This window comes from Anopheles bellator, chromosome 2, assembly GCF_943735745.2.
Source record: "Anopheles bellator chromosome 2, idAnoBellAS_SP24_06.2, whole genome shotgun sequence".
NCBI classification, from domain to species: Eukaryota; Metazoa; Arthropoda; class Insecta; order Diptera; family Culicidae; genus Anopheles; species Anopheles bellator.
The window spans coordinates 38,702,020-38,715,429 of NC_071286.1; the positions used below are offsets into that span (position 1 = coordinate 38,702,020).

Consider the following 13,410-nt stretch of genomic DNA (forward strand, 5'->3'; position numbering starts at 1 on the left):
TATCGTTATCGTAATCGTAGCGTGTAGACCAGGCATAAGCTAGTCAGTTTAAAAATTGATATGTACAGGCTGGTTAATGAGTGAAAAATTGATATGTACAGACCGGTTAATGAGATAGAGGCGATCATTTTATTCTAATAATCTTTTGTGATTTTCATTATCTCGTTTTCCTTGTAAATGGTTTCAGATCTTAAAGGGTGATCTGCTCGATAAAAAAAAACCGTGTATAGAAACCTCATAAAACTATCAGATTATTAATCCTTCAGGGCTTCTCCGCGGTGCGGCATTTCTATTCCCTTGAGTTTCAAGTTCAAATGTTCGAGTGATTATTTCGAGCACGCAGCACCACTGCTCGAATCGCGTTTTTGCCGGCGCCGGCTACACGCACACCGCAACATCTGCCATCTGCCATCTGTCTGCTGCTGATTGGTTGGATGATGTGTCAAAACAATTCTGAATCTGCCGCCGGGAACATACTAGGCTGTTCAATAAGTTCGTATGGTCGGTAACAGAGAGCGCTGCTTCGAGCCTGATTTTTTTTGTTATATTGGTACACTCTTCAAATGAACGTATGTGAAGTTTCATTTCATTCGGTCACTTAATTTTGTATTAATTTTTAATCAGGCTCGTAGCAGCGCTCTTTGTTACCGACCATACAAACTTATTGAACAGCCTAGTACAAAGCGGATCCGCATCGGATCAGCCTGTGTAAAATCTTCCTATATCCTCGCGCAACGCTGGACTTTTGCGTGAACCGTCCGCGTTATGTTCCCGCGCTAGATACGGCGCTTCAGTTAGTGTGAGAAAAGAGTAGAACGTAGGCAGCTAGAATCCCCCTTAACTGGACGCAAGCATATTGATCACGGAACCTTGCGAGGATACCTATGGCTTCCTCGGTGTATTCCGTGTTCACGTTAAGCCTTTTTGTGGCTGTGATCGCGGCGAAAAACCATCCCATCACCACGCAGCTGTCGGCCAAATGGAGTGTTACTCCGGTACACCTGGAGATTGCCGAATTCATCGATGAAGAAAGTGCCAATTCGTTCTGGGATTACGTGGAATTGTTGAACAACGTCCGTGGCACGCTTTACAATTTGGGTGAGTTACTTTAGAATCGAGCAAGTATCCGGTCTGAATTGTTTGCATTCGTCCTCTCCCGCTTTTCTTGCAGAAACCGAAGAGAAACGTTACCGCAAGTCGATTGAGCTGGCGTCGGAGATTCTCGGAGATGGCCAAATTAGCCTGTTAAAGTTGGCTCTTTCGCTGCATAGCTTTTCACCCAAAGTGCAAAGTTCGCTGCAGGTGGCTCACGAAGTTTTGGCTAAGGGCGACTGCGAAACGACGATATTTGCCAGCGTCAATGGCAAGGTTGCGTGTGAGGTCGACGAACTCAAAAGTATCTTGCGAGCCGGTGGCAAAGATGTATCGACCGTTGAAACCTTCGCTATCGATCACATTTATCCCGGATCGGAGAATCATTCCCTCACGGTGGTGTTGTACGGCGAGCTCGGTACGCAAGAATTCAAGCGGTTCCATGACATCATTCGCCCGGAGACGGATCGTGGAACAGTGCGGTACGTGTTGCGACATTACGTGAGGGGTATTTCGTCACGTAAAGTTCGCCTGTCGGGCTACGGCGTTGAGTTACACCTGAAATCGACGGAATACAAGAGCCAGGATGACGCGCAACACGTCCATGAGCCGGCAAATGTGGAGAGTGACGGGGACGAGCAGGCGGAAGCAGAAGTCGAGGGTTTCGACTTTGCAAGCCTCAAGACGCGCTTACCTCATCTGGCGCACTCGCTGGACCGGTTCCGGAACGCGCTGCTCGAGAAGCACGAGGAAATTGAACCGCTAAAAGCCTGGGAGTTCCAGGAGCTGGGTTTGCAAGCCGCCCAGCGAATCGCCGAACTCCAGGGCGAGGAATCGTTGCGGATGCTTCAGTTCACTGCTCAGAATTTTCCCACGCAAGCAAAATCGCTACTAACGCAATCGGTTTCGGAGGACTTCAAGAAGGAAATGAGGAACAATGTCGAAGTGTTTGGCCGCAACCTTAACCTACAACCACCGGACGCGGCTTTGTTTCTGAATGGTTTGTTTTTCGACGCCGATACGATCGACACGATTACGCTGCTAGATACGCTTCGTTCGGAAATGCGTGTTCTCGAGGGTCTGAACCGGATCAACATCCGTGGGCGAAGCGCCACGCCATTGCTGGGCCTTGATCTGTCGTCTAGCTCAAAGGAGTTTGCGATTGACCTCCGTGATTCGGCCATTACGTGGATAAACGATCTCGAGAACGATGCTCAGTACCGTCGCTGGCCAGCCAGCTTGAAGGATTTGCTCCGGCCCACGTTTCCGGGAATGCTACGCAATATTCGCAAGAATCTCTTCAATTTGGTGCTTATTGTTGACCCGGTAGCCGGTGACAGTGCCGGGCGAGACATTGTGAAACTTGCGGAAAGCTTCATTGTGCATATGGCTCCGGTGCGCATTGGATTGGTGTTTCAAACTGGTGACGGCGAGGATTACAGAGCTGTAACGTGTGCTTTCAACTATGTCCATCAGAAAAAATCGGCTAGCGAAGCACTCGGTTTTCTAACGGACCTGTTTGCGGCAACGGTTGAGCGGAAGGTGATCCGGTACGCCGACGTACGAGAGGTGTTGCGCAAGAAATTTAATCGTCTGAAGCAGGAAGAAATCGACGAAGTGTTGGGTGAGGACTCGGACTTTGATTATGGACGCCAGTTGGCACAAGAATTTATTGGTCGGTTGGGACTCAAGACGGTTCCACAAGCGTTGCTGAACGGTGTTTTGTTGCCACAGACAGCGCTCACCAGCGACGAGTTTGAGGAGACGATCCTCACCGAGATCATGCAACAAACACCCACCCTGCAGAAAGCTGTCTACATGGGCGATTTGCACGAGGGCGAGCCGGTAATCGATTATCTGATGAAGCAGCCGCATGTGATGCCGCGTTTGAACCAACGCATTCTCTCGCAAGAAGAACCACATTTTCTCGACATGTCTGGACGGCCGCACCCTGATCTCGAAGATGTATCGGCCCTCGGGCAATTGTCAAACGCTGACCTTACCGCCACCTTGATGAGCAACTTGAAGTACTTTGGTGGCAAGGCGACTTATGAAAAGTTCCTTGGCAATCGGGTTCACTTTCTTACCGTTTGGGTTGTCGGTGATCTGCGACGGGCGGCAGCTCGTAAGCAGCTTCGTAATGCACTACTGTTTATGGTACGTTATTGCTGCTTTGTGGTTGTGCCTAAAATTCCCGATTCACTTTACCTTTCCGTTTTGTAGAAATCGTCGTCTGGTGTACGGGTTGCGTTTATACCCAATGTCGACGGACAAGATGCGGCACGCTCGGAGCTTAAAAAGGACTTGAATGCACTAGTTTGGGCCACTATTAATACACTCGAAGCGGACGAAACATACAATATCGTCATGAAACTGTTAGAAGCAACCGAAGCCGGCACCGATCCGAGTGAGGTCGTGGCCGACTCTGTGCTCGGATTCCTGCCCGCCACGCAAATGCATCTGAAAATGCTGCGCGTTTACTGTCAGCGCGTGCTGAAGTTACGCGCATCCGCTAGCACGATCATGGCAAACGGACGATTGTTGGGTGTGTTCGAAACGGACGAGTACTTTGAGACGGAAGATTATGGACTGCTCGATAGCTTCAACGGGTTGCAGTATACCGATAAGATACGCACGGCGCTAAAGCAAGCCTCGCTGTCGGATCAGGACGATGCGCCGCCCATGTCAAGCGATACCATCATGAAACTGGTTTCGATTCTCGTGCCCCGCCAGCAATCGAAATCACGTTACACCATTCCGTCGGATGTCCAGGAAAGTCGAACAGTCGTGCAGCTATCACCAAAGCGTGCCGACCAACCGTTTTTCGAGATCGTCGCAGTTCTCGATCCGGCCTCTCGCGGTGCGCAGAAACTGTCTTCCCTTTTGCTGTTATTGCGCGATGTCGTCAATTGTCAGATGAAAATTTTCCTGTGTGCCATCGACAAGCATAGCGATATGCCAGTCAAAACGTGAGTAGCTGATAGTTGAAATAGCTTTTGTGAACTGGCATTACTTTTTCTATTATTTTTTCTTGTTTTGTGCAGATTTTATCGGTTTGTGGTCGAACCCGAGCTACACTTTACCAACGATGGTCGACTGGGAGCCGGTCCGTCGGCAAAGTTTGTAGGTCTTCCAGCAAGCCCGTTGCTGACACAAAGTTTAAATGTAAGTTAGCTATCCCATGCAAATTGCCCACTCTTACCGAATGTCTGTGAAATTGTAGGTGCCTGAAAATTGGCTGGTCGAGGTTGTGCGCTCGGTGTACGATCTGGATAACATTAAACTGTCGGAGATCAACGGTCCGGTGCACTCGGAGTACGAGCTGGAGCATCTGCTGCTCGAGGGCCATTGTTTCGACAGTGCGACCGGTTCACCTCCGCGGGGCTTGCAGATCACACTAGGCACCGAGGATCATCCCATTATCGTCGATACGATCGTGATGGCAAACTTGGGCTATTTCCAACTCAAAGCTAATCCGGGTGCGTGGATTCTAAAACTGCGTCACGGCAAGAGTGCCGACATTTATGATATCACGAGTGCGGATGGACCAAACACAGTGCACACAGCAGAAAGCACACGTGTCATCATCAGCTCGTTGCGTTCGCACGTTCTGAAGCTGCGCGTGACCAAGAAACCCGGCATGGCCGGGATGGATCTCTTGGGTGACGACAAGGACGGTCCCGGTGGTGGCGGAGGTGGGGGAATATGGGACTCGATCAGCTCAATTGTCGGAACGAGCGACAGCGGTGGCAGCGGAGGAACCGCTGGTGAACCGGAAGTATTGAATATTTTTTCCGTCGCCTCGGGACATCTCTACGAGCGGCTTCTGCGTATCATGATGCTGTCACTGCTAAAGCACACACGCACCCCGGTTAAGTTTTGGTTCCTAAAGAACTACCTCTCGCCGCAGTTCATCGATTTCCTACCGCATATGGCCGCGGAGTATGGGTTCCAGTACGAGTTGGTACAGTACAAGTGGCCACGCTGGTTGCACCAGCAGACGGAGAAGCAGCGTATTATCTGGGGCTACAAGATTCTGTTTCTGGATGTGCTGTTTCCGCTCGACGTAAGGAAGATTATCTTCGTGGATGCGGATCAGATCGTGCGGGCGGACATGAAGGAGCTGAACGACTTTGATTTGGGCGGTGCACCGTACGGCTATACGCCGTTCTGTGACTCGCGCCAAGAGATGGAGGGTTTCCGCTTTTGGAAGCAAGGTTACTGGAAAAACCATCTGCAGGGCCGTCGGTATCATATTTCAGCCCTGTACGTGGTAGACCTGAAGCGGTTCCGCAAGATTGCTGCTGGTGACCGCATTCGTGGTCAATATCAGGCTCTTAGCCAGGATCCAAACAGTTTATCCAACCTCGATCAAGATTTGCCGAACAACATGATCCACCAGGTGGCAATCAAATCATTGCCCCAAGAGTGGCTATGGTGCGAAACTTGGTGCAGCAGCGAAACGCTACAGTACGCTAAAACGATAGATTTGTGTAACAATCCGTTGACAAAGGAAGCAAAGTTGACCGCCGCTCAGCGCATCGTGCCCGAATGGAAAGACTACGATACAGAAATTAAGAGGCTACAGGCAAAGGCAGAGGACAGTGAACATAGCGAGGAGGAGTCTAGCTCTCCGCAGCACTCCGAACAACATTCCACCGATGGTAAGTGCGAGTCGGCGAAAGAATTGATCTAGCATAATTGAATCTTTCTTTTTTTTCCACAGAGACTAAGAATGAGGGATCGAATGCGAAGGCAGAACATACGGAGCTGTGATCGATCGTATTGACTGACGGTGCGATCTTAAACCACGTGGTCACGGTTGCAAGCGCAAACTTTGCATCTGATTGCCATCAAAGAAAACGAATAAAATGTAGGTGAAAAGTGTATTTACCCTGGTTATGTGTAAAATTGCGTTTTTTGTGTTTGGGATGTGAACATTGGGCGTGAACATTCTCAAACGATTCTTGGACACTTTAAAAATTACCTAAGGCAACTTTTCTGGTGGGCGATGCTCACTTTATGATAAGGCAATTGAAAAACACTTACCCGCTTTTACCGATTTGGCAAAAACATTTTAAAACATCACTTGCTTTTATTTGCTATCTAAAACATAGTTTCATTGCTTAATGTAGTTTTATACATAGTTATTTTATGTAAACTAACCGACACGAAAGAAGGGTTGGTAGACTCTTTGTAGATCGATCATCCTATGTACTACTCTCGCGGACAGTCGGGACAGTAACCGTACGTGCGCATCCACACCACTACACAGAACCTGTGAAACGTGTGGCCACAAAGTACCACCATCCGCTGCGCCGTGTCAATGTTGTGCGTACAGATCGTACATTCATTTGTCCTGCATTGAGGCAGAAAAAAATTCGTCTCAAAAGCCAGAACGATTGCCAACTTTGCACAACACTTACCGGATGGCAACGTAATTTCGGTCCCTTCGTAAAACGGCTTGCGCTGCGCTTTCCATAGTAAATGCTGCGCCCAGCAACGTGCCCAACCAAATGCGATCGCGGCCAGTTAGGGTGGTTGCACCTTTTCGCGTGTAATTATGACCCATCCTTTGACGAGTTTTGTCGTAGAAACTCTAGTTCCGCGGGCAGCATTGGGAAACACTAGATGTATGAGGACAGTTATGATAATGACCGTCGCTGGTTACCGGAATTGTTGGCATAAATAAGCAACTTATCAAACAAGCACATAAAAGCGTATAAACTGCAGTTTTTATTGAGCTGCGTCTTGCGCGGTGGCAACATGAACACTATCGTACCATTTTTAAGAGCGAATCTCCATCGCTTCCCGGAGGCGCACATACACGAAACCCTTTGTAGATAATTCGTTGTACTCGCAGTGTCGCGCGATAGGTCAGTAAGAGACAGCCGGGCGCTCGATTGCAGCTCTGCGATAGGAGTAATCGCTCAAAACGACAATAGGATAAGCGTTACACATGTATCGGCGATTGTTGGTGTCACTTTCTGGATGGATCTGACTCCACTGAAGACGTTAGCTTGGCTATTTTATGTTTGTTGCATAAATCATATTATTGTGTGTAGTTTGGAACGGGGTAGTCAAAACAGAGTGAGTGCCTGGAATAGTTGGCTTATTGGTCGAAAATAGCGTAAACATTTTAATTAGCACGAGACACACATTCGAACACAGGCGATCATCGTGATCGCCACGATGGATCGACAAAGCGATCATTTTCTTTCGCCAACAATCGCAATACGGCACTGCACAATTAGTTTGCTATTACTCAGAAATCATTCTCTAATGGTTTTATTATTTACAATATTAAGTTATGTCGGTGTGTTTCGGATTCACAAATCTCCCGTATTTTAAAGTGAATTTTACACAGTAAGCTAAAATATCTCGCATGAACCTCTACTATCTACCAAACAAGGTTTTGTGCTGAAATAATAATGACCTTTAATACACTGACGTTCTATTTGCTCTTTCCTGCGATGCGTGCCATCGCGCGAATGAAGAAATTATTGCATAATTGCAAGCAGTATGTTACAAACCTAATGGTTAAAATACAGCGTCGACCTGACGGACGTGAAAATATATATCAGTCTTGTAACACTTGTTTTTCTTCTTCTGAATTCTTCTTTCTCTACGAAGAATTCGTACACAAGATCGGAGAATATCGAATGGCACCTCTCTTAACACCACCCACTAATTACATTACTAGGCGTTTAGTTTCTTATTTCTATTACGGTCGCAATGCCGTCTTCCGGACGCGCTTGTACCTCTTGCCATTCCAGAGGGTGGGCCTTCTTTCGATGTTTGTAAAGGTTCGAAATGTAGCCGAACGTTTTGAAGCAGAAAGCGCACTGATATAGACTGGTACGAGTGTGTGTCGTCATGTGTTCAGTCATCGTGAGTTTCATGGCGAAACCTTTGCCACACACCTCGCATTTGTACGGCCGCGAATTGATGGTGGCGGCGCAGGTGTTGGCTCGGTGTCGCATCATGTGGAACGAAGTGCGGAACACCTTACCGCATAGATTGCAGTTGACCGGATCTTCTTGCGAGTGGATCGTTTTCATGTGTTTTGCCATGCTGGCTCCGCGTCGCATCTCCTTACCGCATAGCGTGCACTTGACCGACCTGCGCAGGTTTGCGTCATGTTCTCCTTTGTGGGACTCGAGCCCACTGCGCGTTTTGAACATTTTCGGGCAGTGCTCACACATAAACATCTCGTCACTGTGTGCGGAGCGCTTGTGGGCACCAAGTGCCTTACGGCTGAAACTGCAAATACAAAATCAATGCACGTTAGTGATTCCATTATCAAGTACAACATATTAGGGGGTACTTACGATTTATTGCACACATTGCAGCTTACGTCCTTCACCCCGTGACAACGATCAATGTGATTTCGAAGATTCGTTTCACATTTGAACATTTTTCCACAATGTTCGCAGCTGTAATTCTTTTCGTCGTTCGGAATCGCCGTTTCCGGTGTGTGCGCTTTGATCATGTGCTTTTCGAGATTCTGGTGTACTTCACCACACACCTCACACCTGTAAAAAAGATCGAAATTTTTTAGTTCATAAACATTACTGCCACTCGCCACTAGCTCTGCTATTTTATCAATACCGATAGTTGTGCGGATTGTTGTGCACGTCTATGTGGACCAGCAGTTGTTGCCGGCAGGCGAGCTTGACGAAACACTGCGGACACTTGAGGTATGGATTCTTGTTGTGCGCATTGCCCATGTGAACCTTCAAATCCCAAAAGTTGTCGAATGACGTTGAGCCTGGTCCGGTCTCCTCACACACATCGCAGTTGATGCGTTTGTAGAACGCAAGCACCTCCAGATCGCGACCCTTTTCCTTTCGAATAACAATCTTTCGTCCATGCAATCGCTCGTGCTTATCACGAACCTTCTCCTGTTCAAATCTCCGTGGACACTGCCCACAAGGGTACGGGAGAGTTCCCTCTAACTTTAGCTGATGTGCACGCATGTGCTTCTTGAGCGTGATCTTTTGATCCGTCACCTTGCCGCAGATAGGACACCTAAAGAAGGCACCCAAAACGCATAGTTCATAGTAAAATAGCCATTAAATCATATCTCTACAAAAATGCAAAAAAACAATATAAAGTTTGCCGTACTTGTTCTTATCCGGATCTTCATGGGTTTCCATGTGACTCAAAAATCCCCCCGGTGTGAAACACTTCTTGCCACAGCGCGGACACCGCAGGAAGGCTGGTTCATCGTGCAGCTCCTTATAGTGCAAATTCGCATGATGGAAACGCTGGAACAGTACTTTATCCGGACAGTAATAGCAGAAGAACTCGTCGATGTAGGAAAAAATTTTCGCATCTCTTGCCTGTCGTTTGCATTGGGGTTTCTTTTTGTTCTTGTTAACTTTCATTGTGTCTTCGTAATCAGATAAATACTCTGTGTCGGAATCACTACTTGCTACAGATTTCACACGTTTGCGGCCACGTTTACCCTTGGGTCGATGATCGAGCTGCTTCGGTCGGTCTGCGTTGCTGGTACTAGGGATATTTTCATCGGGTCTCCGCTTAGGTGGTCGTCCTCTGCCGCGTTTCGGAGGCACGGGGGCATTGAGGGTTGCATCTTGTTCTTCTCTGGCAGCGGGTTCATTTTTTACAACAGCTGATGTTTCTTGTGCCAGAACATTTGTTTTCTTACTATTCAGTATATCATGGTTTATGAAGCCGTCATCGTCAATTTCATCATCATCGTCATCATCTATGTCATCATCATCATTGTCGTCGGGCTCATCGTCATCATATTGGATGTCTGGTGCAAGGAAGTCCTTTTCGTCCCACTCTGAATTGGAGGATTCGGACTTGTACTTTACAGGATAGGAGCGGCTTCTTCTGGGCCTCCTCTCTTTTTCCATGTCGGTGAACGTTTTATTATCGTCCTCGTCACCAGTTTTTTGCTGCTCGGAGGATGGCGCCCCATGACTGTCGTTGACGGCTTCATCATCGTTCTCTGCTCCTTCAGGAGGTTCAATTTTCACTTCGTGAATCTCTTGAAATTCGAAATCTGCAACAAGACGATGCGCAGCAAGACGGTAGAAAGGGAAATTAGCAACAGAATAGCAACATTGAACCTTGTCTTACCAGGTTGGCCGATATTTTGAGCGGTGCCGGACGGCAGAGCATTGACCACTTCGCGATGGATTTTTTCCAACTTACAGTAAAAAAGATCAAAATCGTGTACACTTTTCCAGCAATCAGCACATACGTACAACGGTTCTTCACAAGGTTTCAGCTGAAGAGATAAATGAAAGAGTTGTTTATGAACGCAATTTGGTACATGTTTGGGCGCGTTCCGCAGAAACCGTGCGACACATACGTCGAACCAGTCGAGGTGTTTTGATATGATGAAAGCGATATCCTTTGACTGGTTGTCCTCGCAGAAAACCTCTACAAACCATTTCGATTCACTTGTTAAGCACAACGTGCAGCTTTCTGATCGCACCATTTTATTTTCTTCGATTGTGTTTGATGCTACAGCCGCATCACAATTCACGGGCCACAAACAAGAAATTGAAGAAAATAGCGACTGACGTTTCGTCGAATAACAGCAACAACCTTACTGACAGCATCACACGCTCCGCTGCACAGCATGTTGAATTAAGAATCTGATTGTGCTACATAAAGTCGACATCTAAAATGAACAGAAAAAAATAATACATTGTTGTAATATTGTTGTGTGACGATTGTTAAAAATCATGAATGTAACGTACAAACACAGCATAAAGTTTTATCTGGCAACACTGGCATGCGGGATGCTGTGAGATATCAGCTGATATAAGAAACTATTTCAAATACAGTTTCTTTATCACTTTATTTCAATTACATTAAATAATCAACAATAGTAAAACGTTAAAGAGCTAAATAAAGAATCGTAGATATAGATGATATCTTATCTTATATATCTATCTTAACTGAAACCACATTTTTCCCTGCGTATACCTTCACAAAAATCTGTTGTCGGAGCTCCTGAGATTCTAACTTTTATATTAAGTAGTTTTTTTTAATGTTTTTCTCATGTTTGACGGCCACACATAAATATGCTACTTTGGTGACCGTATTTTTTTATCAGCACCACCGACCAGATTATTTCAGTCAGCGTGTCTTTGTTGTGGTAGAATTAAAGGTACTTTTAGCTTTCAAGCTCTTGTATTTTTGTAATACGGTCTTTTCTACCGTCTTCCACATTACTTTTCAATAACATCAATGTACATATAAGGTCTAATTGGTTGGCTGGCCGGGGCATTGTGATAGTATATAATCTTAAATCAGTCAGGGTAGGTAGCACATAGCAGTTGCAGTACAGAAGAACTGTATGAGTTGAAACAGAAAAGAGTTTATTTGCATGTTTGTACGTTCACGCTTTCCTTGGCTTTATAAGTTTATTTTTGTTTAAAAATTGCACCGGTAATGCCATGATTGTGTATCAAACAAATCCTGAAAGAAACAAAAGAGTATTGTTTATTATAACAGTCACAATAGATGATTTTGCAAGCTCACCTATCCGAAGACTCTAGAGAAACCACTGGGGCACTGCACTTTGGATCTAGTTTTGAGGCCAAATTCGATATAGCTACTATTAATCCCGCCGAATGCTCGGACGCGTTGCCTTTCGCTAAAAATTCAACTATGCTGCATTACAAATCGATTGGCAATCGGCTCGGTTCTTACCTCCCAAACATAGCCCTTGGTTGTTCGCTAGAAGGCATCCAACATTACCAGGCACCTCCATGCTGAAAAGACAAATGAAAACATTCAATCCTGCAGCAGTTTATTTACAGGTTCGGTGCAAAATCTAACACCTGAGCGAATCATACTAAACATTCAACAGAATATAAAACCTACACTTTTTCAAGAATGGTCTCAACTTGCTGTTCCATTTGTTGAATCGCATTAAAATACAACAATACACGCAAATATTAAACAAAATGCGTTGACAGAATCCTAGCTAGAGAGCCAGAGATGAGATACGCAGTTTCGAAAGCGAACTGTCATCTTTTGTTCGAAACAATCTGTAACTTTTTTTTTTTTTTTGTTTCTCCCCCCCGTGTTGATCCTGTGTGGCAAACAGGGGGGCAGGAATGCGATGTATCGCATTTTATTCAGATAATATATATACATAAATACATAAATAAAGCACATATTTACAAATAAACAATCTGTAACTGAAGAGCTACATGAGGCGTAACGTAATGTTTTTGACATTACAGATTAAATGCCAGATTACGCCTCTGCCAAAACGTTTAAAGCCGTCTTCACACAGGGAACGTTAATTACGTTTCGACGCGACGCTTTTTCCAACCTTTCACACCGGTTACGACGGCGGCGACAGGCAACGGAAAAGTCTTTCGCCCTCTCGTTCGGGCGAAAACAATTAGACATCTTGGGTAGTTAAAAAATAATCGAAGATTACTCATTTGGCGTTTTTTTTTGTATCACAAGCATGCAAAATAATTTTAACTTAATTATTACTTGTAATACAAACACAAATTCATCATAAAACTATTTTAATTCTCGCACCAAAAATTCAATGTGTCTTGATCTTCCAAATATAAACACAAATAATCTGTCAAAACACAACACTTCGCCCCACTCACCCAAAAACCAAGTATACGAACCTTGGCCAAAGTTTTTAGGCGACACAAACGGAGCGTTGTCTTTTCATACAGATTCGTCGTTGCCGTACAAAGTTTTCGTCGACGGCGGTGTGAAGGGTCGCAAAGAATCCCATATGAGACAACGCGTCGTTCGCAACGTTACGTTCAGTTCATTTTGGTGTGAAGACGGCTTAAGGGTCGGCCGAGGCGTAAATCCGAGTATAAGCACTGTTAGCAAACGCGTTGTTTTCAAACAGAGGATAATTTAAGTTCTTATTTGCTGGTATAGCAACAAAATCGAAAAAACAGAAAAAATATTCATTAATTAGGTATGAGAAAAACAATATTAACAGCATAACGATGAAAACAAACAAAGACCCTGTTTTACGCAAATTTTTCGGGAACAACTCCTTTTTTTTTATTTAGAAGAAAAACAAAAAAAAACAATATTGGTGTGTGTCGTAAAGTAGTCATGTTTTACAAATTTACCGCCCTTTATTTCACCCGTTTTGTCGTTATTTGTAGTCGCACAGGTACTTTTGCCAACGTATTAATCTGCCATTAAATATAGCTTAGTGATGCTGATAATAGAATTACAGTTTGGTCTATTCTTTTACGACCAGTGTTTCGACAGTCGTAGAGAACCTCACACCTGCCAGTAAGAAATGGTTTTTAAAATGTAGCCCACAAA

General features: G+C 45.4%; 4 protein-coding genes across 5 annotated transcripts; 1 reads left to right on the top strand and 3 right to left on the bottom strand.

The window, feature by feature from the left end:
• The first annotated feature begins 884 nt into the window (after window positions 1-884).
• LOC131207504 (UDP-glucose:glycoprotein glucosyltransferase) lies at window positions 885-5,868 on the top strand. Its single transcript, XM_058200120.1, has 6 exons — window positions 885-1,098; window positions 1,172-3,249; window positions 3,316-4,061; window positions 4,137-4,257; window positions 4,316-5,756; window positions 5,819-5,868. The coding sequence occupies exons 1-6, from the start codon at window positions 885-887 to the stop codon at window positions 5,866-5,868; spliced, it is 4,650 nt and encodes a 1,549-aa protein (XP_058056103.1).
• A 325-nt stretch (window positions 5,869-6,193) lies between these two features.
• Window positions 6,194-6,907, bottom strand: LOC131211128 (uncharacterized). 2 transcript variants are annotated; one of them, XM_058204486.1, is made up of 3 exons: window positions 6,875-6,907; window positions 6,519-6,719; window positions 6,194-6,451 (listed from the first exon to the last, which is right to left on the bottom strand). In XM_058204486.1, exons 2-3 carry the CDS (start codon window positions 6,662-6,664, stop codon window positions 6,310-6,312), a joined length of 288 nt encoding a protein of 95 aa, XP_058060469.1. In that variant the 5' UTR covers window positions 6,665-6,719; window positions 6,875-6,907; the 3' UTR covers window positions 6,194-6,309. The 2 variants fall into 2 exon arrangements, with proteins under 2 accessions (XP_058060469.1, XP_058060468.1); XM_058204485.1 differs by lacking the exon at window positions 6,875-6,907 and having other exon boundaries at window positions 6,519-6,846.
• A 538-nt stretch (window positions 6,908-7,445) lies between these two features.
• Window positions 7,446-10,575, bottom strand: LOC131209701 (zinc finger protein 93-like). Its single transcript, XM_058202823.1, has 6 exons — window positions 10,442-10,575; window positions 10,207-10,357; window positions 9,220-10,129; window positions 8,704-9,123; window positions 8,424-8,627; window positions 7,446-8,355 (listed from the first exon to the last, which is right to left on the bottom strand). The coding sequence occupies exons 1-6, from the start codon at window positions 10,568-10,570 to the stop codon at window positions 7,800-7,802; spliced, it is 2,370 nt and encodes a 789-aa protein (XP_058058806.1). The 5' UTR covers window positions 10,571-10,575; the 3' UTR covers window positions 7,446-7,799.
• Window positions 10,576-11,388: 813 nt separating this feature from the next.
• On the bottom strand, window positions 11,389-12,082 carry LOC131211030 (uncharacterized). Its single transcript, XM_058204368.1, has 4 exons — window positions 11,968-12,082; window positions 11,794-11,855; window positions 11,623-11,737; window positions 11,389-11,559 (listed from the first exon to the last, which is right to left on the bottom strand). The coding sequence occupies exons 1-4, from the start codon at window positions 12,000-12,002 to the stop codon at window positions 11,505-11,507; spliced, it is 267 nt and encodes an 88-aa protein (XP_058060351.1). The 5' UTR covers window positions 12,003-12,082; the 3' UTR covers window positions 11,389-11,504.
• Window positions 12,083-13,410: the final 1,328 nt, after the last annotated feature.

Coding starts and splice junctions, on each gene's coding strand:
- LOC131207504 (XM_058200120.1), top strand. CDS start 885: ATGGCTTCCTCGGTGTATTCCGTGTTCACGTTAAGCCTTTTTGTGGCT. Junction 1,099..1,171: donor TGGCACGCTTTACAATTTGG/GTGAGTTACTTT, acceptor CTTTTCTTGCAG/AAACCGAAGAGAAACGTTAC. Junction 4,258..4,315: donor TGCTGACACAAAGTTTAAAT/GTAAGTTAGCTA, acceptor GTGAAATTGTAG/GTGCCTGAAAATTGGCTGGT.
- LOC131211128 (XM_058204486.1), bottom strand. CDS start 6,664: ATGGGTCATAATTACACGCGAAAAGGTGCAACCACCCTAACTGGCCGC. Junction 6,452..6,518: donor CGAAATTACGTTGCCATCCG/GTAAGTGTTGTG, acceptor GCCTCAATGCAG/GACAAATGAATGTACGATCT.
- LOC131209701 (XM_058202823.1), bottom strand. CDS start 10,570: ATGGTGCGATCAGAAAGCTGCACGTTGTGCTTAACAAGTGAATCGAAA. Junction 10,358..10,441: donor AACACCTCGACTGGTTCGAC/GTATGTGTCGCA, acceptor TTATCTCTTCAG/CTGAAACCTTGTGAAGAACC. Junction 9,124..9,219: donor GAAGATCCGGATAAGAACAA/GTACGGCAAACT, acceptor TGCCTTCTTTAG/GTGTCCTATCTGCGGCAAGG.
- LOC131211030 (XM_058204368.1), bottom strand. CDS start 12,002: ATGGAACAGCAAGTTGAGACCATTCTTGAAAAAGT. Junction 11,856..11,967: donor GAGACCATTCTTGAAAAAGT/GTAGGTTTTATA, acceptor TTGTCTTTTCAG/CATGGAGGTGCCTGGTAATG. Junction 11,738..11,793: donor CCAAGGGCTATGTTTGGGAG/GTAAGAACCGAG, acceptor TTGAATTTTTAG/CGAAAGGCAACGCGTCCGAG.